The following is a 21,759-nucleotide window of genomic DNA, read 5'->3' on the forward strand; positions in this document are numbered from 1 at the left end:
GAGGAATGAGGAGTTAGTGTTTCACAGGCACAGGGTTTCTGTTGAGCATGACGGAAAAGTCCCGGAAATGGATAGGGGTGATGATTGCACAACTTCGTGTATGCAGTGTAATGTCACTGAGTCTGTCAAACACTTAAAAAAGGGTTAAAATGCTAAATTTTAGATGATGTATATTTTACTACAATTGAAAAGAAAAGAGAACATGCATTCCTTTTGAGAGAGTTCTGGGATCACATTGCGATCTTTCATTCACCTTCCTCTGGGCAGATAGTATGAGCCTCTGGTGACATCCAGGTAAGACAGGATGCATTTTAGTCTGGATCACGGTTCCCCCACTGCGGCACCCTGGCAGTTTGGGCTGGATAATTCTTTATTGTGGGGTGTCCTGGGCACTACAGGATTTTGAACAGCCTCCCTGGCCTCCACCCACTAGACGATAGTAGCCCGCCCCCACCCGCCCATCCCCCAGTTGCTGCGGCACAAAATATCTCCAGACCTTGCCAGAAATCCCCTAGGGAGGACGCTCTCACCCTGCTGAGCACTCCTGTTCTAGATTAGGCATTCACTTCTATGCCAAGTCGATTTCCGAAAGAGACTTCAAGCACGGGACTTATGGGAGGGATAAGTTCTTTGGTGCAGATAACGTATCTGGCTTTTTTTTTTTTTTTTTAAGCGGGCACAGAAAACTTGGCAGCACTGCCTTCTCAGACTTAAACGTGCCTATAAATTATGCAGCGGTCTTGTTAGGAATGCAGTTTCTGATGCATTCAGGTGGGGACTGGGGCTCACGTTCCCATTTCCCACCCTCTCCTTGTGAGCCCACAAGGGGATTTCAGTGTTTCTTCACCAGGAGGATCCCAGGGAACCGGTGGCTGAGATTAAGATGTTCTTTAGGTGCCCTCGTGGCCTTCCATCAGCTCCTGGGCGTGGACCATTGAGTAGCAAGGATAGAATGAATACTGTTGGCTAAAGACAGTTCCCATGTTAGTGTCTCCACTTCCCAAGAACAGGGAAGATCTTTTTAGAGTAGTACCATGGTTCCCAGGCTCCATCCAGAAAACTCTCCCGTGGATACTTTAGAACAAGTAGGCACTAGATCGTGGTTTGCTTTAAGTCATGAGTCGGTCAACGGTTGCTGATGAGTCTTCCACGGACCCCTCCTTCCTCCCCGTTAGATCCCCAGGAAACCTACAAGGACTACGTGCGCAGGAAGTTCCGGCTGATGGAAGACCGCAATGCACGCCTAGGAGAATGCGTCAACCTCAGCCACAGGTACACCCGCCTCCTCCTGGTGAAGGAACACTCAAATCCCATGTGGGCCCAGCAGAAGCTTTTGGACACAAGCTGGGGACAGGCAAGAACCGTGGGACACCAGACCAGCTTCATCCAGTTGGAGACCCTCTTCGAGCCCGACGAAGAGCGCCCGGAGCCGCCGCGCACTGTGGTCCTGCAGGGAGCAGCGGGGATGGGCAAATCCATGCTCGCCCACAAGGTGATGCTGGACTGGGCCGACGGAAGGCTCTTCCAGGACAGGTTTGATTACATCTTCTACATCAACTGCAGGGAGATGAACCAGAACACCGCAGAGCAGAGCGCCCAAGACCTCATCTCCAGCTGCTGGCCTGAGCCCAGCGTGCCCCTCCGGGAGCTTGTCCGAGTCCCTGAGCGCCTCTTGTTCATCATTGATGGCTTTGATGAGCTAAAACCCTCTTTCCACGACCCTCGGGGCCCCTGGTGCCTCTGCTGGGAGGAGAGGCGGCCCACAGAGCTTCTCCTTTGCAGCCTGATTCGGAAGAAGCTGCTGCCCGAGCTGTCGGTGCTCATCACTACCAGGCCCACAGCTTTGGAGAAACTGCACCGCTGGCTGGAGCACCCCAGGCATGTGCAGATCCTGGGCTTCTCGGAGGCAGAGAGGAAGGAGTACTTCTACAAGTACTTCCACAACGCGGAGCAGGCTGCCCAAGTCTTCCATTTCGTGAAGGACAACGAGCCCCTCTTCACTCTGTGCTTTGTCCCCATGGTGTGCTGGGTCGTTTGCACCTGCCTCAAGCAGCAGCTGGAGGATGGGGGACTTCTAAGACAGACGTCCAGGACCACGACCGCAGTGTACATGCTTTACCTCCTGAGTCTGATGCAGCCCAAGCCTGGGAGCCCCACCCTCCAGCCCCCGCCCAACCAGAGAGGGCTGTGCTCCTTGGCGGCCGACGGCCTCTGGAATCAGAAAATCCTGTTTGAGGAGCGGGACCTCCGGAAGCACGGCCTCGATGGGGCCGACGTGTCTTCCTTCCTCAACATGAACATCTTCCAGAAGGATATCAACTGTGAAAAGTTCTACAGCTTCATCCACCTGAGTTTCCAGGAATTCTTCGCTGCCATGTACTACCTCCTGGATCCTGGGGAGGCGGGGGCCGGCCCCGAGCAGACAGTGGCCAGGCTGCTCGTGGAGTACGGGTTTTCAGAACGGAGCTTCTTGGCCCTCACCGTCCGCTTCCTGTTTGGACTCCTGAACGAGGAGACGAGAAGCTATGTGGAGAAGAGCCTTTGCTGGACAGTCTCGCCTCACGTCAAGGCAGAGCTGCTGCGGTGGATCCAAAGGAAAGCTCAGAGCGAGGGCTCCACTTTGCAGCAGGGCTCCCTGGAGCTCTTCAGCTGCCTCTACGAGATCCAGGAGGAGGATTTCATCCAGCAGGCGCTGAGCCCCTTCCAGGTGGTGGTGGTCAGCAACATGGCCACCAGGATGGAGCACTTGATCGCCTCCTTTTGCGTGAAGAGCTGCAGGAACGCCCTGGTGCTGCGTTTGCATGGGGCCGCCTACAGCATGGATGAGGACGATGGGGGGAGATGGGCGTCGGGGCCCCAGATGCCGCCGGCGCAGTCGTAAGTACCCGGTGGGGCTCACTCTCCAAGTTCTTGCTTTCAACCACGTTTGTGTCCTCACCTGGGGTTGACATGGCTGCCACTCTAGGAGATACTTGGCAAAATCTGCAGAAATGTTGGATCATCACATAGGAGATGGGGGTTGCTGTGGCATTTGGCGAGCAGGCCAGAGTCCCCAGAATGTCCCCACCACCACAGAGGATGGTCTGGCCCCAAGTGTCAGCAGTGTCCAGGTTAGTGTCTTGCTCTAAACAGTACCCATTTGGACTCATTTGGGTCCCCGGTCAAGGAGAGCATATCCACTCAACAAATACCATCAAGGGTGCTTTTCTGCAAAGCGCAGACAGTGGAGTAGGCCAGAGCAGTGCCCCTGCAAGCCCGGACATCCTAATGGGAAGGGAGAGAGACAATGAACAGTAAACAAATGAACAGGAAAACAAGCAAAAAAAATTGATCATTTGGGTAGTTTCAGATAGAGAGAAGCGTTACAAAGAAAATACAACAGAGTGGTGTAAGAGACAGTGATTTGGAGGACTGGGGGGCTTGAAGAGGGGATGGAGGAAGGAAGCTCAGAGGATTCTTTTGGCTTTTTAGCAAGGAGTAATCGTAGACGCGAAGAGTTGAATGTCACTAAAATAGAAGAGGAAAATCATCCTTTTCCCTTCTACCCTCTTAGGTCTGGCGTGGAGGCCTGTAAATTAAATAGCCAACATACAGAGTAACAGAGAAGAACAAAGACATTTTTAGATGTTTATTTGTTCTGGGGTGCCTGGCTGGTGTAGTCAGTAGAGCATGTAACTTTTGATCCCGGGGTCATGAGTTCAAGCTCCACATTGGGCATAAAAAAAGGAAGTTTATTGGTTGTTCTCACTAAACACTCGGGAGTCCCCAGAGATGAGGAACTCAAAAGGCTGTTAGAACCTGGAATTTTATAGCATCCTAACACAAGATCAGGACATTTTTAGGGGCACCTGGGTGGCTCAGTGGGTTAAGTGTCTGTCTTCAGCTCAGGTCATGATCCTGGAGCCCAGCTCAGGCTCCCTGCTCAGTGGGGAGCCTACTTCTCCTTCTCCCTCTGCCTCTCCTCCCTGCTCACGGGCTCTTGCACTCTCTCTGTCTCTGTCTCAAATAAATAAATAAAATCTTAAAAAAAAAAAAAAAAGTGCAATACATTTTTAGAGAAGTGGCAAGACAAAGGAAAGGGACACTGAGTTTCTCCGGAGGTTAACTGGGGGAAGGCAGAAGTATGGGGGACGCTAATGGACTGATGTGTTTGATCAGGTCTGTCTTGGAGCTGCAGGGGAGGGAAATTCTCTTCTTCCCTCTTTGGGTCCCTGGCTGGGCCTAAGAATCAAACTGACATATGACAGATTCACAGGGGAAAAGCAGACACGGTTTATTGAATTTTCACGTGTGCCTGGGAGCCTACACCAGAGCAGGAAGCTCTCATACACTCTGATAAAAACAATCAATTTGTGAAGAACTGAAAGGCCATCTGAGGGCACATCAGGCTGAATTTCGAATCAGCTTTATCTTGTCATTACAGAGAGAGCTACACTGAAGGATCTCTGAAATTTAGGGGCACCCGGCTGGCTCAGTGAGTTAAGCATCTGACTCTGGATTCCAGTTCAGGTCATGATCCCAGGGTCCTGGGATCGAGCCCCCCATAGGGCTCCCTGCTCAGCGGGAAGCCTGCTTCCTCTTCTCTCTCTCTCTCCTCCTGCTTGTGTTCCCTCTCTCGCTGTCTCCTGTCAAATAAATAAATACAATCTTTAATAAATAAATAAATAAATAAAATCTGTAAAAATAAACAAAATGAAAGATCTCTGAAATGAGGGGTGTGCCCGGCTCAGTCAGTGGAACATGTGACTCTTGATCTTGGGGTCATGAGCTTGAGCCCCGCACTGGGCACAGAGGTTTACTTAAAAGAAGAAAGACCCTAAACATGGGTTCTAAGACAGACCATATAACTGGAAGCAAATCAGGAGGCCTCACGGGCAGCATGTCATGCCCTGTGCAGTGAGTCAGCCCGTTCTCCATCCCAGGCTGATTCAGAAGAAGGGACTGTCATAAGACTTTAGAGATTCCAAACTGCAGTATCTCCCAAAATTCCCCAGAAAGTGCAGAGCTTCTAATTATAGCTTGGTCTTTCTGGCCACCAGTCCCACCCAGAGGCTCACCCTGAGTCTCCTCAGGAGAGCAAAATCTTCTCCTGTTCCCCAGAGAGTCCAAAGGACTTAGGAGTCCTGGGTCAGGGATGGGGTCAGAGACCACATGCTGGAACAAGAGATGGGCCCTAGTGCTCTTACCACTTAGGAAGTCACTAAGGTTTTAGGGAGTCTGTGCCAGGAACCGGGGGCAGAAATCAATATATACACTCTCTAATCTCTTGAAAGCGGGAACCACAAATGCAAATGCTTGCCAAAGCCAGAGTGGGGGAGGGGGGAGCAGAATAATTCCCCCACCCCCAAAGACACCTGCGCCCTAATCCTGGAATCGGTGAGTATGTCACCTCCCAGGTTAAAAGGGACTTGGCAGGTGTGATTAAATTCAGGATCTTGAAGTGGGAAGCCAGGAGAGACACCTGTCAAGAGATGCGAGGCCTTTGGAAGGAAGACAGTCTGCCTTGACGCCCGCCCCGGGAGACCCCGTTCCGATTTCTGACCTCCAGAACCAGAAGACAGCCGACTGTGCTGTTTCAACGGCCATGCTCGGGGAGATCAGAATCAGATACCACCGGCAGGCGGTCACCTGGCGTATTCAGGTTTGGTGGAACAAGGTCATAATTCACCCAGTTCTCTGGGACCCGGTGGCTGCCTCCTGCTCACGAGGTCCCTGTGCAGCCGGGCTTGGTTTTTCAAGAAAGTGTAGAAACCCCTGTTTTGTGTGAGGCCTCCTGATTGAGAAATTATTGGAGGAATTCAGCTCCCAGGCCACAGGCTCGTACTTCCGGCTCTGGATCTTCAGGGAGAGCGTTGTACATTCGTTAGCTGGGAAGAAAGGGAGGGACTGCAGAAAGCCACCAGGTTCATCTGTGTTTCTGGAACGTGAGCAGAGCACCGGGAGGCTGTCGGAAACAGATTTCCGGGCTGCACCCTCTGCCCTGGGAATGTCTGATGCAGCGGGGTTCCTGTTTCTGGCAGGCTCCCGGGGGCCGCTGCTGCTGGCGGGGGAGGGGAGAGGGGAAAGGGTAGAGAAGGGCTCCCTGGTGTTAAATCTACAAGAATCAAAGCCCCAACATTTTCTGCCCCGAGCTGGCTGCTAACGCTCTTGAAAACTAAGAATGATGATTACAGTGAGATATTTAAAGTACACGCAGGAGTGAGGGGCTGCTGGGCTCTGTTGGTAGAGTGTGGCACTCTTGATCTCAGGGTTGGGGGTTCAAGCCCTGAGTGGGGCGTGGAGCCCATTTTGGAAAAGTAAGAAAGATGACAGACGCTTCCTCAAGCCAGAGGTGACACAGTCCGCATGCAGTCGTTGCGCAGCGTCGGGCACAAAGCGGCTTTGTCCTGTGTCCCTCCTTACAGAGCCGAGAAGAACCTGCTGCCCGAGGCCTACAGCAAACAGCTCGCCGCCGCTCTGAGCACCAAGCCCAACCTGACCGAGCTGGTTTTGTCCCGCAACGCGCTGGGCAGCCGGGGCGTCAGGCTCCTGTGTCAGGGGCTCAGACACCCCGGCTGCAAACTTCAGAACCTGAGGTGAGTCGGGGCGGGCCTGCACCCCATCTTCGCGGGGCAGGGGGGCTGCGTCAGGAAGACCCGTGGTGGTGCTCGCTCTCACTGCCCGCACGAAGCACCGCACACTCGGGGCTTAAACAACAGAAATTCATTTCCTCAAGTTCGCATCCAGGTGTGGGCGGGGCCGCTCGGCTCCTGATCCAGTGTGGGCGGGGCTGCTTTCCCCTCAGCTATCTCCTCACTGAGCGTTCACATCTGCGTTATCTTTGTCCTTTCCTCTTTTTGTAAGTCACAGTCACAGTAGTGACCTCATTTTAATTACTTCTTTAAAGACCCTATTTCCAAAAACAGGCACACTCCGAGATACAGGGGTTAGGATCTCAGTGTACCAATGAATGTGGGGGTACACGACTCAACCCATGCCTACCGGAAGCAGTCAGCAGAAAGCCCAGCATCATTACCTCCCGCTTCTTTCATTGTATCTCCTCCTTTCCAGGCTTCTTACCTCCAATCACGCTGCCTGATTTCAAAGCAGAGTGCACAAAGCCGTAGTAATTAAAGCAGTCTGGTGCCAGAGGGGCGTGGCTCACCCAGTGAGAAGAGCAGGGGACTCTTAACCTTGGGTTCCTGGGTCCCAGCCCCACACTAGGGGCAGCGATTACTTAAAAACAAAACAAAACAAAAAACAACAACAACAACAAAACAAGTGAAGGTGGTAAATTTTACGTTGTGCATATTCTACCATGCTGTTACCAAACGTGGCACTCTTAAGGCTCGGCTTCCAGAAGTTAGATGACAGCCGACTGAGGGAGCCAGGAGTATGTGGATTCTGACCCAGAGCACAGCCCTGCTCCTGTGGGGAGCGTCCTGAAGGGCAGACACAGAGATTGGAGCCCAGAAAAGCAAGCTACCATTTTGTGAGCAGGACATGGGCCGGATCCCAAGACATAATAATAAATAAAACTGTGCGTTCTTAAACCTGTGCCAAGTGCAAGGAACCACGCCAAGAGCTTCTGTTATATATGTCACCAACTCATTCGAGTCAATGCCATCAGACTTACTTTCCTGCGGCTCAGGGACAGACGCGGTGATGGGCAAACTTCCACAGGCCTTGTGACATCTTACGTTATTCTTGTTGCTTTTATTTATTTATTTTTATTTATTCTTTTATTGACGTGTCATTGACATGCTGGAAAGCTCAGTGGTGCTTTTTCTTTTCATTTTTTATATTTTAAAGATTTTATTTATTCATTTGTCAGAGAGAGAGAGAGAGCACAAGCAGACAGAGTGACAGGCAGAGACAGAGCTAAAATCAGGCTTCCTGCTGAGCAGGGAGCCCAATGCGGGACCCATCCCAGGATGCTGGCATCATGACCTGAGCGGAAGGCAGCTGCTTAACCCACTGATCCACCCAGGCGCCCGTCGGTGGTGTTTTTTCTTCACTGTATGCACTGTGCCAATGTCAGCATGAACTCCAGGCAATTTTCCCCACAGGGCAAACAAACACCCTAGTCCTTAGCAGGCACTCTCCAATTCCCTTTCCCCCCTAGCCCCTGGTGCCCCCTGATCTCCTTTCTTTTACTTTAGATAAAGGGGAAATAGGGGGCACCTGGGTGGCTCAGTTGGTTGTGTCTGCCTTCAGCTCAGGGCATAACTCCAGGGTCCTGGGATTGAGCCCTTTGTCCGTTGGGCTCTCTGCTCGGCGGGAAGCCTGCTTCTCCCTCTCCCACTCCCCCTGCTTGTGTTCCCTCTCTCGCTGTGTCTCTCTCTGTCAAATACATAAATAAAATCTTTAAAAGAAAAAAAGGAGGGGGAATAGGTATAGACCAAAGCAAGGGGAGACACAAAGGACAAGGGGCAGAATCACCATGGTGACATGGCCCTTCTCCCCTCCTCCCCACCCCCTACCCCCCAGCCTGAAGAGGTGCTGCGTGGCCAGCTCTGCCTGCCAGGACCTCGCGGCCACCCTGATGGCCAGCCGGACTCTCACGAGGATGGACCTCAGCTGCAATGGGCTGGGGCTGCCGGGCGTGAGGCTGCTCTGCGAAGGGCTCCGGCATCCCAGATGCAGGCTGCAGGTGATCCAGTGAGTCTCAGCCCCTCTCACTGCAAGGCCACTGCCCTAGACAAACCCCCCAGCATTCCCTGGGCGGGGGGCTGGCTTCACTCCCTACACTTCTGGTCACAAATGTGTGGGGTTTCCCACAGCAAGTAACTCTGCACCCCAGTGGGGCGCCCTACAGTTCCTTTACAGTTCAAGTCCATTCTGCCACCATCTGCCAGGAGGTGACGGCTAGGCCCCCCCACCCAAGACTGCCCTCTGCCACCCCGCCCCCGACAAGCTTCAGATCAGTTACAAGTCCCTGTGGTCACCTGGCTTCTCAACTGCCTTGGCTTTGATTACTCTCCTAGAGCAGCTCAGAGAACCCAGGGAAACACTTAGGTTTATGGGTTTATAAAGGATATGGCGAAGGAAGCAGGTGATCAGCCAGAGGAGGACCCCATGGGGTGAGGTCTGGGAGGGTTCCAGAGCGGGAGTTCCTGCCCCACGGAGCTGGGGCGTGTCACCCTCCCAGCGTGGACGTGTTCACCAGCTTGGAACCTCCGAGCTGTGTGCTCTGGGTGGGGGGTGGGGGGTGGGGGGTGTGGGCTGGGGTGTGTTATGGGTTTATGGAGCCTTCCCCTTGTGGCCCAAAGATCATTAACTCCATTCCTGGCCCCTACCCCCCTCTGGAGGAGGGTGGGGGGCAGGGCTGCACATTGCCTGCCTCTCATCCTGGCGCAGTCTCTCTGGCGCCGATCCCATGTGGCCCACCTATTAGAACCAGAGACTCTCCTGGCATTCTTGTCACATAGGAAATGCAGGGATTTCAGGAGCCCTGTGGTGGGGCAGAGTGTGGTGGGGCAGAAACCAGCGCGTGTGTTTTCTACCATCTCTTGCCACTTGTCTCGTCCTGTTCCTGACCGTGAATGCCTACTCAGCCTTCCAGCACCGTCTCAGATGACCCAGAGAGCCTTTCCTAACTGTTCATAGCGTGTCAAACCTGAGTTAGACGTCCCCTCCCCCAGGGTGGTTTTAATCAACAGTAGCTCACTGTCCGAGCCTTGCTGTGTGCCCTGTCCCTTTAGTCAAGTATGCCCCTGCTGTGTGCCCTGTCCCTTTAGTCAAGTACACAGTCCTTGCAAGAGCCTTGTGAAGCAGGTGTGATTATTGTCCTTCCTGTAGAGACAGTGAGCCTCAGACACAGGGGTAGCTCCCAGAAACATGACACGCGCTTGCTGACAGCTTGCTTGAGGGTGCAGGGCTAGTGAGCCGCAGAGACGGACACGCCCACGTCTTGAGATCTAGGGACCTCGCCCTGAGCTATGGTGCGTGCGCTCGGGCCTCACTGGCATTGCCTTCCCTAGAGGGTCCTCGCTTACCCCCTGCCTCATGGGACCAGACGCTCCCTGCTGGAAATGATGAAGTCTTGTTCATCTGTGAGCTGTAGTGACACGTGTGTGGGTTTGTGTCGGGTGATTCGAGGGCCCAGGGATGAGTGGGCAGGATAGAGGACAGCAGGATGGCACCCTCTTCACCGTCTCTTTCCTCCCGAGATTGAGGAAGTGTCAGCTGGAGGCTGGGGCTTGCCAGGAGATCGCATCTGTGCTCAGCATCAACCAGCATCTGCTGGAGCTGGATCTGACGGGAAACGCGCTGGAGGATTTGGGTCTGAGGTTCTTATGTCAAGGCTTGAAGCACCCCATATGTCGGCTGCGGATCCTGTGGTGAGTTTTTCCTGGGGCCGACTTAAATGCAAGTCTCCTAGGGTGTGTGGGTGGCTCAGTCATTAAGCATCTGCCTTTGGCTCAGGTCATGATCCCGGGGTCCTGGGATCGAGTCCCACATCGGGCTCCTCACTCAGCAGAGGGAGTCTGTTTCTCCCTCTCCCTCTGCACACTCTCTAAAATAAATAAATAAAATCTTAAAAAAAAAAAAAAAGATTAAAAAGATGCAAGTCTCCTCATATGGAGGGATGGTATAAAAATGCATCCGACTTGTACACCTGTGTTTGTAGCAGCCTTATTCGCAAGAGCCCAAAGGTGGAAACAGCCAAATGCTCATCCATAGGTTCACGGGCAAACAAAATATGGCACAGCCCCACGATGGGAAATTATTCTATCTTAGAAAGAAAAAAGGGGAGGGTGCCTGGGTGGCTCAGTGGGTTAAAGCCTCTGCCTTCGGCTTGGGTCATGATCCCAGGGTCCTGGAAGCGAGCCCCACATCGGGCTCTCTGCTCAGCGGGGAGCCTGCTTCCTCCTCCTCTCTCTCTCCCTGCCTCTCTGCCTACTTGTAGATCTCTGTCTGTCAAATAAATAAATAAAATCTTTAAAAAAGAAAGAAAGAAAGAAAAAAGGGTGAAATTCTAACACGTGCCCCAACGTGGATGAAACTGGAAGACATGGTGTTGAGTGAAATGTCAATCAATCACAGAAGGACAAAGATAATATGGTTCCATTTACGATGCCCCTAGAAGAGTCCAATTTAGACAGAAAGTAGAACCGTGGTTGCCATGGGACTGGGGCAGGCAGGAATGGGGAGTTGTGCAGTCTGTGTTTGGGACCACACAAAGTTCTGAGCGTGGATGGTGGTGATGGTCGCACAGCCCTGCAGCGTACTTAGGGCCACTAAGTTGTACACTTAAAAATGGTTAAAACGGGGGCTGGTTCAGTTGGAAGAGGGTGTTACTTTTGATCTCGGGGACGTGTGTTCGAGCCCCACGTTGGGTTGGGCGCAGAGATTCCTAAATAAAAAGAAAAGGTTAGACAGGTATGTTTTATATCTTTATTTATGTATATACTTTTTAAAAGTAAGCTTTGTGCTCAATGTGGGGCTCAAATTCAAGAACCCCCCTCCCCCATCAAGAATCACATGCTCTACCGAATAAGCCAGCCAGGCATGTCATGTGATGTATATTTTACCAGAATAAAACATAAATAAACATCAAGGGGATAGAAGCATCAGTTGCAAGCATCAGTGGCAAGCATCATAAAGCCCCTTAAAATAAAGAACCTCTCCCAACGGGCGCCTGGGTGGCTCAGTGGGTTAAGCCGCTGCCTTCGGCTCAGGTCATGATCTCAGGGTCCTGGGATCGAGTCCCGCATCGGGCTCTCTGCTTGGCAGGGAGCCTGCTTCCTCCTCTCTCTCTGCCTGCCTCTCTGCCTACTTGTGATCTCTCTCTGTCAAATAAATAAATAAAATCTTTAAAAAAAAAAAAAAAAAAAAAAAAAAGAACCTCTCCCAAAACGCTTGTGGTCGCCAGCGACAGACACCCCATCTCAATGTGTTTGACGATAAAAATGAATTTGTTGGCCTCTGTGACCAAGAAGCCCGGAGGGAAATACTGGTGTCCAGCACGGCTGAATCCAGGGACTCACGTGGTAAAATCAGGACTCTGTCCCTGTCTTCCCTTTCTATATATGGGCAGACACTATGCTAAATGTCAACAGAGGACATCTTTGAGGGACAATAGTGTTTCCCTGCTCTATATTTCTATCAGTGAAGGTGGTTCTAACTGAACCTCGGACACCTGACTACAAATTTATGGTGTCACATCCAAGAGAGGTTGAGGAGTCACACACGATGGGCACGGAAATGTTGTTCTGTGTCTTCTTGGTTATTTCAGCCAAGAAAATGCATTGCACACACACACACAAATGAATAAGTAAAATAAAATACACATGTCATAAAATGACCATCTTAGTTTTTTTTTAAAGTAGTCTCTGCACCCAACATGGGATGCTCAAACTCACGAACCAGAGATCAAGTGTCCCACGCTCTACCAGCTGAGTGGCCAGGCGCCCCCACCATCTCCCCATTTCGAGGCGTACCGTTCTTACAAAACTAAGAGTGTCCATTCAACACAGACTCCCTGTCTCCTTCCCCCGGCACCTGATAACCTCCATTCTACTTTCTGTCTTTACAAACGTGACTACTGTAGGTACCTCATATATGTAGAATCACAAAGTGTGTGTGTGTGTGTGTGTGTGTGTGTGTGTGTATCTGGTGTATGTTACTTAGTATCTTTTCAAGGTTCATCCACATTGTAGCATGTGTTTGTGTGTTTGAGATTCCTTCCTCCTCACAGCTGAGTGACCTCTCATTGCATGGATACACCACAGTCTACCCATTCAATTTCTCCACTGATGGACACTTGGGTTGCTACTATCTTTTGGCTATTTTGAATAATGGTGTAAACACTGGAGTACAAATATCTTTTGGAGCCCTTATTTCTAATTCTTCAGGCTATGTAACAGAGAAATGGAATGGATGGATCCTATGGTTTCTTTAATTTTTCATGGAGCTGCCATATTGTTTCCCACAGCCACAGTACCATTATTCACTCTTACCGATAGTGCATAAAGTTTCCAGTTTCTTCACGTCCTTGCCAACGCTTGTGATTTTCAGGATTTTTTTTTTAATTCTTAAAAAACTTTATTATTATTTTTTAATAATAGCTCTCCTAATGGATGTGACATGGAATCTCAGGGTGGTCTTGATTTGCATTTTCAAAATGATGAGTGGTGCTGGGCATCTTTTCATCTGATTTTATTTTATTTTATTTATTTGATTTATTTGATTTGATTTTTCATCTGTGTTTATTTTCCGTGGAGAAACTTCTATTCAAAAAGCTTCTGCCTATTTAAGAAAAAATGAGTTATTTGTTTGAAAACCATTACAAGTGGGGGTAGGGAGCATAAAATCGGTGCTGTGTGGAGAACACTCCCTGATCTGTGTTGAATTGGGTTTCCGGCAGGTTGAAGATTTGCCATCTCACTGCAGCTGCCTGTGAGGACCTTGCCTCCACCCTCAGTGTGAACCAGAGCCTGATGGAGCTGGATCTAAGCCTGAATGACCTGGGGGACCCTGGGGTGCTGCTGCTGTGCGAGGGCCTCAGGTGTCACCAGTGCAGGCTCCAGACCCTTCGGTGAGTCTTGCTTTGCTCACTGTCATCCGAGTTCAAGTCTGCAATCCTTGCTCTTATGTCTGAGCTCACTGGGGTCATGCTCACTCCCCTCTTCTCCTAGCCTCTAGCTACCTCTGCTGCAAAGATTTTTCTGCCACAGAGCCTTTGCACAAGCTGTTTTTTTTCTTCCTGGGATGCCCTTCTGCTTTGCTGATCCCCCTTTCACCCTGGTGACAGCTGTTTTATCTGTGAGGAAAAACAAATACTTCTTCCCCCTGCATGGCTTCCCTGACCCCTAAATAAGGTCTAGATTCCTAGTTGTAGCATTTAATTTGATCTTATGCTTCTCAGCATCCATCATTAAAACTTGCCATTTGTGTGAATGGGTGTGCACTTCCAAAAGTGAAGAAGCTGTGCCAGCTCCATGCTCTGATGGCTGATGTAAGAACTGGCTCAGGGAGGGGTGTTTGAAAATTTGTGCATTTTATTTTTATTTATTCTTATTAAGTTTTTAAAGTTTATTTTATTTATTTAAGTTATTTATTTATCAAATTATTATTTATTATAATACCCAACTCATGATCCTGATATTTATTATTTTATTATTATTTTTATTAAATTTATTATTGAATTTATTAAATGTATTTAAGTTATTTATTAAGTTTAAGTTTATTAAGTTTTTGTTTTAATTCCAGATTAATTAACATGTTTTTAAATAAATAAACCCAAGGAATAAAAAGAATGCAGAGGGCTGTTCGTTTTCAGAAAATCATTTTTGGGGGGTTCCTGGGAGGCTCAGTGGGTTAAGCATCTGCCTTCGGCTCAGGTCATGATCCCAGGGTCCTGGGAATGAGTCCCGCTCCTCCCCTACTGGTGCTCTCTCTCGCTCTCCCTCTCAAATAAATAAATGAAATCGTAAAGAAAAAAGAAAAAAAGAAAGTCATTCTTCTCTGTAGTTCTAAAGGAGAGTCTGTCCCACAAAAGCCTCGGGTTTTTTGGTTTTGTTTTGTTTTCCTTTCAAGACATCGTGGACAGTGGGCTTTCTCTTGCTGTTGCTGCGTTTGGAGACGTGCCCTGTTTCTTCACCTTCTTCTCTCCACTGCGTCTGGTATCACTACGGACCCACAGATACTTGTGCATGAATTCTGTCTCCTTCTGGCACCCCTGAGCTCTTCTGCAGGCACCCCTGTCATCTCACCATTGGCTCCCTCTCCCCCCACCAGCCCCACTGAGCTCTACACCTCCCGAGGCACTGATTTTCATTCCTTTGCCCTGCCTGGCACGCCTTCCTCTGCACGCCCCTCCCCCGCAGTTCCTTCTCTCCTGTGTCTCTCTCTGAGCCACAGGGAGATCCCACCCTGGGGCAGAGTCACACACTCAGCCTGAATTTGCATCCTTGAGATCGCAACCCTTCTGAATAGCTGTCTAGAAAGATGAGCCATTTAAACTTCCACCCGCAATTTAGGAAAGCTACTTTGAGGGGATCTGGATGGTTATTCAGTTTTCTATCTGTAAAACCCTGGTGGGTGTAAACCATTCTCAAGTGGAATTTCAGTGTTCAGTAGCTCTTCCTGTGCTTACCCACTTTTTTAGTTCCCCCATCCTGTGGATTGCATGTTCGTATAATTTATTTATGTCTTTGGTGTGTGTCCTACACTGGTCTTCATACCCAGATGTTCCCTGTGTCAGGGATCAATCTTTTGTTGAGGGCAGCCCTTGGAAAGTCTGCTCAGAGGGTCACCAATCTGTCAAGTTGTCTGTGGTTGCTTTCATCAATTTCAAATCTTTATGTTTTGAGGTCAAATCCATATGTATTTCCAGGATTTACATTATTTTTTAAGAAGATTTTATTTATTTGACAGCGAGAGAGATCACAAGTAGGTAGAGAGGCAGGCAGAGAGAGGGGGGGGGGAAGCAGGCTCCCTGCTGAGCAGAAAGCCTGATGCAGAACTTGATCCCAGGACCCTGAGATCATGACCTGAGCCGAAGGCAGAGGCTTAACCCACGGAGCCTCCCAGGTGCCCCTGATTCATATTCTTTGGCCAGGCTCCTGGCTGGTTCAGTCAGTGGAGTAGGTGACTCTTGATCTTGGGGTTTTGGGTTCAAACCCCCCATGTTGGGCATAGAGATTACTTAAAAAAATAATAAGTAAAAAAATAAAAAACTTTTAAAAAAAAGAAGTCCTTTGCTAGTACACTATCACAGGTGTATTCCATTTCTTCTTTGTGTCTACATATGTGGTTAGGCACAGTTCAATTTTTTTCCTCTAATTTTTGTGTTGCCATTTAATAAGGGGTCCATGCTTTCCTTGCTGATTTGTAATGCCAGTCCTTTTGCAAACTATTTCCCCATATTGTAGTTTTTCCGTTTCTTTCTTTCTTTTTTTTTAAGGTTTATTTATTTAAGTAATCTCTACATTCAGCATGGGGCTCCAATGCATGACCCGGATATCAAGAATCCTGAGCGCTTCCGCCTGAGTCAACTAAGTACCCCTCCCCTGTCCTCTGCTCTCCCCGTGTTTGGGCTTGGAATCTAATTTCCTGCTGTTGAAATTGCTGTCGCTTGTCACGTGCTCCATTGTGAGGAAGAGTCTGTCTTTTGCGTTTTGTTTTAGCAGATTTTCAGTTATTCGTAGACATTTATTCTGCCATTAAATTTTAGGATGCATCAAAAAAAAAAAAAAAAAAGAAAACACAAAAACAAAACAAAACAAAAAACAACTCTTTTCAGAGTGCATTGGTCCAGTTACCGAGCATGGCTCATACTGATGGACTGAGGCTGGGCTCCTTCTCTGGTCCAGACACAGCGGGTCAGCCAGATGTCTACATTACACAGACCCTCAAAGGGCAGTTCAGGAGTTACTGTTGGGAGCTGTATCTCAGGCAGAAATACTTGAGGGGCGCCTGGGTGGCTCAGTGGGTTAAGCTGCTGCCTTCGGCTCAGGTCATGATCTCAGGATTCTCCGATGGAGTCCCGCATGGGGGGGGGGTCTCTGCTCAGCAGGGGGCCTGCTTCCTTTCCTCTCTCTCTGTGATCTCTTCCCTTCCTCTCCTACTGCGATCTCTCTTTGTCAAATAAATAAAATCTTTAAAAAAAAAGAAATACTTGAAAACCAGGGGAAAAATACTATGCCGTGGAATATGGCACCTTTTTTTTTTTTTAAGATTTTATTTATTTATTTGACACAGAGAGAGATCACAAGTAGGCAGAGAGGCAGGCAGAGAGAGAGAGGGGGGGGGAAGCAGGCTCCCTGCTGAGCAGAGAGCCTGACGTGGAGCTTGATCCCCGGACCCTGGGATCATGACCTGAGCCGAAGGCAGAGGCTGTAACCCACTGAGCCACCCAGGCGCCTGAAATATGGCACTTCTGACCCTCTCAATAGCCCACATGGTCTCCCAGCGGTAAGGGCAGATACATTAACGGCGAGGATGGTGGCTGAGGGTCCCCAGGTCTGTGACCTTGAGCAGTGCATGGCGTCTGTCTGTTGGGGCCTCGGAGCTCACAGGTGTCTCCTAACAATGGTAGGACATGTCGCATTTCCCTCCCAGCGGCTGCCGCCAGCCGAGGAAGTGCTGCTTAGGAATCGCTTGCTGTCCAGAATCACAAACCGCCCCTGTTTCTGGCGGTTGCAGTCGGAAAAGGCGGCAGCCTGCTTCTCCCTCTTCCTCTGCTGCTCCCCTGCTTGAGCTCTCTCTCTTTCTGTCAAATAGATAGATAAAATAAAATAAAAAATATAATAAAATAAAAATAAAATAAAAAAAATATTTTATCTATTTGACCGAGACACAGGGAGGGAGGGAAGGAACACAAGTAGGGCAAGTGGGAGAGGGAGAAGCAGGAAGCCCAGTGCGGTGCTCGATCCCAGCACCCTGGGATCATGACCTGAGCCAAAGGCAGATGCCCAATGACTGAACCACCCAGGTGCCCCGATAAATAAAATCTTTTTCTATTTTTTAATTTTTTTTAAAAAAGATTTTTATTTATTTGACAGAGAGAGATCACAAGTAGGCAGAGAGAGAGAGGACGACGCAGGCTCCCTGCTGAGCAGAGAGTCCCATGTGGGACTCGATCCCAGGACTCTGAGATCATGATCTGAGCTGAAGGCAGAGGCTTAACCCACTGAGCCACCCAGGCGCCCCCGATAAATAAAATCTTAAAAAAAAAAAAAAAAAAAACAAAAAACTGGGGCGCCTGGGTGGCTCAGTGGGTTAAGCCTCTGCCTTCGGCTCAGGTCATGATCCCAAGGTCCTGGGATCGAGTCCCACATCGGGCTCTCTGCTCAGCAGGGAGCCTGCTTCCTCCTCTCTCTCTGCCTGCCTCTCTGCCTGCTTGTGATCTCTGTCAAATAAATAAATAATTTTAAAAATCTTAAATAAATAAATAAAATATAAACAAACAAACAAACAAAAAAAAACCCCAAAAAACAAAAACCAAACACCAAAAAACTAGTTCAGGTGAGGGCCTGCTGGAGTCCGGTGGCCTTCAGGCCTCCTCCTGCAGAAGGGACATTTGGACACAGTGCACAGGCAGGAGGACGCAGTGTGAAAATGGGGGCAGAGAGAGTGGTGATGCTTCTACAGGGCGGGGAACACTGAGGACTCCCCGGGGTGGAGGCTGGAGCATGTCATCAGGGCTGAGGAGGGAAGCAGGCTCCCGGCGCAGTGAGATGGTGTTTCTGCCCTGGGCACTGCTGGCATGGTACTCGTTACAGCAGCTGGGGGATGCTCATACCCCAGCAGCCATCCAATAACCAGCTCACTCCAAACAGTCCTGTCTTCCTCCCTTCCCACTCCCCCCTTCCATTCTGGTCTCTCTCTTCCTTCTGAAGAAGCCCCTTGCTTCTCCCTTCTTCAGTCTGGGGGCACCCAGCTGGGGAGCCCTCCCCAGGGAGGTCTGCAGGCTGAGTCAGCTGGGCTCTGGGCATCCTGTCTTCCAGGCTGGGCATTTGCAGGCTCAGTTCCGCCGCCTGCGAGGGTGTCTGCACGGTGCTCCAGATCAACCACCACCTTCGGGAGCTGGACCTGAGCTTCAATGACCTGGGGGACACAGGCATGTGGCCGCTGTGCAAGGGGCTACGACATCCCACCTGCAGGCTGGAGAAACTGTGGTGAGCCCTGGGCACCGGGACGGGTGGGGTGCATCCTTGTCCCATGGCCATCCCTCCGCAGCTCCGGCAGACACCCCCAGGAGCCCCCGGAGGTGGAAGGAAAAGCCACAAACAGCTCCCGGAGGAAGAGTTCATTCTCTGTGGGATGCAAACATAAAATGCCTCCCTTTCTCTTGGCTCCTTGCCCGTGAACATTTTCTGTACGATTCCCCTTTTCCCTTGATACTCACTTATGCAGCTGCGTGGCTCTTCAGTGACCTTTATAGAATAAAAACTCAGTCTGCTCTAGTGTGAATTCTAGGCAAATGTGAATTGTCCCTTCCTCCTCCTCCTTCTTCCTCCCCGGAACCCGCTTGGCCCCCACCCTGAGGGAAGGACTGTCTGTTTCTGTTGTGGTCGATTCTGAGTCTCTCCATTATCTGGGGCCCTGGGTACGTGGCCATCAAGATGGGGTCCCAGGGACAGCATTTTCCTCTTATTTGTGCTGCTGGGGTCCCTGGATGTCGGTATCTCTCCCCATCTGGCTGGCATCCAAACGCCACTCTGTCATGGGGATCATGTGGGCATTCTTACGGGACCCCTGGGAGGTGCCCCGACTGCCCAGTCTCCTAACATGGAATCAGGGTCGACCCCCTCATATATCACCCCCCCCCACTGTGGGTCTCACCCTAACCTTCCTCTCCTGACCCTTCTTTTTTGTTGTTGTTCTTGTTTTAAGATTTTATTTATTTGACAGACAGAGATCACAGGTAGGCAGAGAGGCAAGCAGAGAGAGAGGAGGAAGCAGGCTCCTTGCTGAGCAGAGAGCCTGACGCGGGGCTCAATCCCAGGACCTTGGGATCATGACCTGAGCCGAAGGCAGAGTAACCCACTGAGCCACCCAGGCGCCCCTCTCCTGACCCTTCTGCACCTGTGACGTGGGTGGCTCTTCAGTCCCAAGCTGGTTTTTCCTCTTCCTCTGCAAGTTTGCGGCAGTTGTCTTGTACCTCCTTTTGGAAGCTGGCATCTCCTGCCTCACAGCCTCAGCCAAATCAAGATTAAATATTTCCACTTAGCATCCCAGCTGTGGTAATACTTCAGACAGTTGCTGTGAGGAATAAATGAAGCAAACAAAGCCCTTAGCAAGGTGCTCAGCACACAGTTGGCCCTCAGTAAATGTGACCTGTTCTTATTCTAACAGCAGAGAATGCAGGAAAGAAACACAATAGGAGGCAGATTGGAAGTCAGAGAGAATCAAAAGGCATATGGTTTGGGCATGTGGCAGCCCAATTCATACTCGTTCCTTTAAGAAAGAAAGGGGGGGTACTTATTGATATGTGTAACTGAACACTAATGGCTTCAGGCATGGCTTGATCTAGGTGTCTGGAGTCTTGGTGTCTATTATCTTCCGTACTTGTTCCTGCCTTGGTTCCTCTATGGAAAAAGTTTAGCTTTGATCCTACTTGGTGGTGAAACACCCGCAGCTCTATGGAGGACTTCTTAACCCGGTCTAAGTTCTGAAAGAAAAACTCCAGGAATTGAAAAAGGTTCTGATTCACTGGTTTTGGATGGGTCCTCTGTCCAACCAAAACATAGTAACTGGAGCCATGGAAACCAACCAGCCAACTCAGGCCTGGACCCTGAGCTTAAGGACAGTGTGAACCCCCAATGGGCTGAGACTGGGGTTTCAAAGAGAAATTGGGGTAGAACTACCAGGAAGGGAAGTGGGTACTGGACTGCAAAATCAGTGGGTATCCTAGAGACGTGGAGCTGCTAATTGACAAGCCTCTCAGTTAGACAGCTACTCTGCTGTCTCTTCAACTGGTCCCCTAAAAACATCATCCTGAATCCCTCTCAAAAGACTTTCCAAAATAGCTCCTTAGGTTTCTTCCACCATTCCTTGTCTCCCACAGGCTGGATAGCTGTGGCCTCACAGCCAAAGCTTGTGAGGATCTGTCTTTCACCCTCGGGGTCAACCAGACCCTTAGGGAGCTTTATCTGACCCATAACGCCCTGGGGAACGGCGGTGTCAGGCTTCTCTGCAAGGGGCTGAGTCATCCTGGCTGCAAACTTCAAGTCCTCTGGTGAGAGACGGTTTCTGGTTTCCGGTTTCTGGTTCGGAAGGAGGGAGGAGATGGGGCTTGGAGGTGAGAGTCAGGGTCAGTGATGGAGATCCATGGTTGGGATGAACAAAGAAGCTAGAAAATTTACTAACATTTCCTCCGTGCACTAATGTGTGCAATTAGCATGGAATGCTGAGGTGGCCCTCCTTTCCTATTCTAACTTGGCCACTTGCCAGCTTCACGATGGGTTTCTGCACGTTCTCAGGCTCTTCAGTATGTCAGATTGAAAGGGTCAGCACAGGTCAGGGACAGATGACGTTGTGGAGCCCAGCCTGGTCCCCAATGGGGTTTGAAGTTTCCAACAAAGTACTAGTCAATAAACTTAGGGTAATAAGGCAAGAGGTATGATGGATTCCAATGTCACAGCAGTGGGCTGGAGTAACGTGTCCCACTCTGTGTCCCAAGGTTGTTTGGAATGGACCTAAACAAAATGACCCAAAGAAGACTGACAGCCCTTCGGCTAACGAAACCTCACCTGGACATCGGTTGCTGAATGTCTTAGCTGCTAGCTCTTCTTTTGGACTTGGGGCAGAAGGCGGCGATCCCGGGACCCGCCAGTCAACATGTTGGTCTGCAAACTCCCACACAGGGTATATCCCCCGAGGACTTAGGTCATCCACGTGTGCCCTGGAGCGTTAGTTTTGGGAATGTGGGTGTCCTGGGGAGAACTTAGGACAGGACCCGAGGACTATCAAAAGGGGGTGCTTTTGCACCTCCCTCCCTCCCCAGGACACTGCAATGTCAGGAGACACTGGGGTGGTGCCGGGAGCTGCTGGATGGAGTTGGCAGAAGCCAGGGATCCTTCTGAACACCCCATAAAGAACACGGCCCCGCTCTAAGTGCTGATCTGCAGTGACATTTGGGGCAATGTTGAGAAACCGGCTCAAGGATCCTCGAAGGCCGGCGTGCCTTAGGACGCTTAATGCCCACAGCCCCAAACCCTTCAGTCTTGTTCTGCATGTACATGGTTCTGGCCCCTGGCTGGAAGTAGGTGCATCGCAGCTGGACCCCCTGCCATTGTTAACCTACTGGAGGCTGCCCAATAGCCT

General features: G+C 50.2%; 1 protein-coding gene across 1 annotated transcript in view; it reads left to right on the forward strand.

The window, feature by feature from the left end:
* Positions 1–21,205, forward strand: part of NLRP12 (NLR family pyrin domain containing 12) — a 28,399-nt gene extending 7,194 nt beyond the window's left edge. The window contains exons 3-10 of the mRNA XM_044256653.1: positions 1,176–2,877; positions 6,405–6,575; positions 8,470–8,640; positions 10,152–10,322; positions 13,352–13,522; positions 18,438–18,608; positions 20,501–20,671; positions 21,116–21,205. Coding sequence (XP_044112588.1) covers positions 1,176–2,877; positions 6,405–6,575; positions 8,470–8,640; positions 10,152–10,322; positions 13,352–13,522; positions 18,438–18,608; positions 20,501–20,671; positions 21,116–21,203 — 2,816 coding nt within the window. The 3' untranslated portion in view covers positions 21,204–21,205. The remainder of the gene's footprint in view (positions 1–1,175; positions 2,878–6,404; positions 6,576–8,469; positions 8,641–10,151; positions 10,323–13,351; positions 13,523–18,437; positions 18,609–20,500; positions 20,672–21,115) is intronic.
* The last annotated feature ends 554 nt before the right edge of the window (positions 21,206–21,759 follow it).

Source organism: Neovison vison, chromosome 7 (genome assembly GCF_020171115.1).
Source record: "Neovison vison isolate M4711 chromosome 7, ASM_NN_V1, whole genome shotgun sequence".
NCBI lineage: Eukaryota > Metazoa > Chordata > Mammalia > Carnivora > Mustelidae > Neogale > Neogale vison.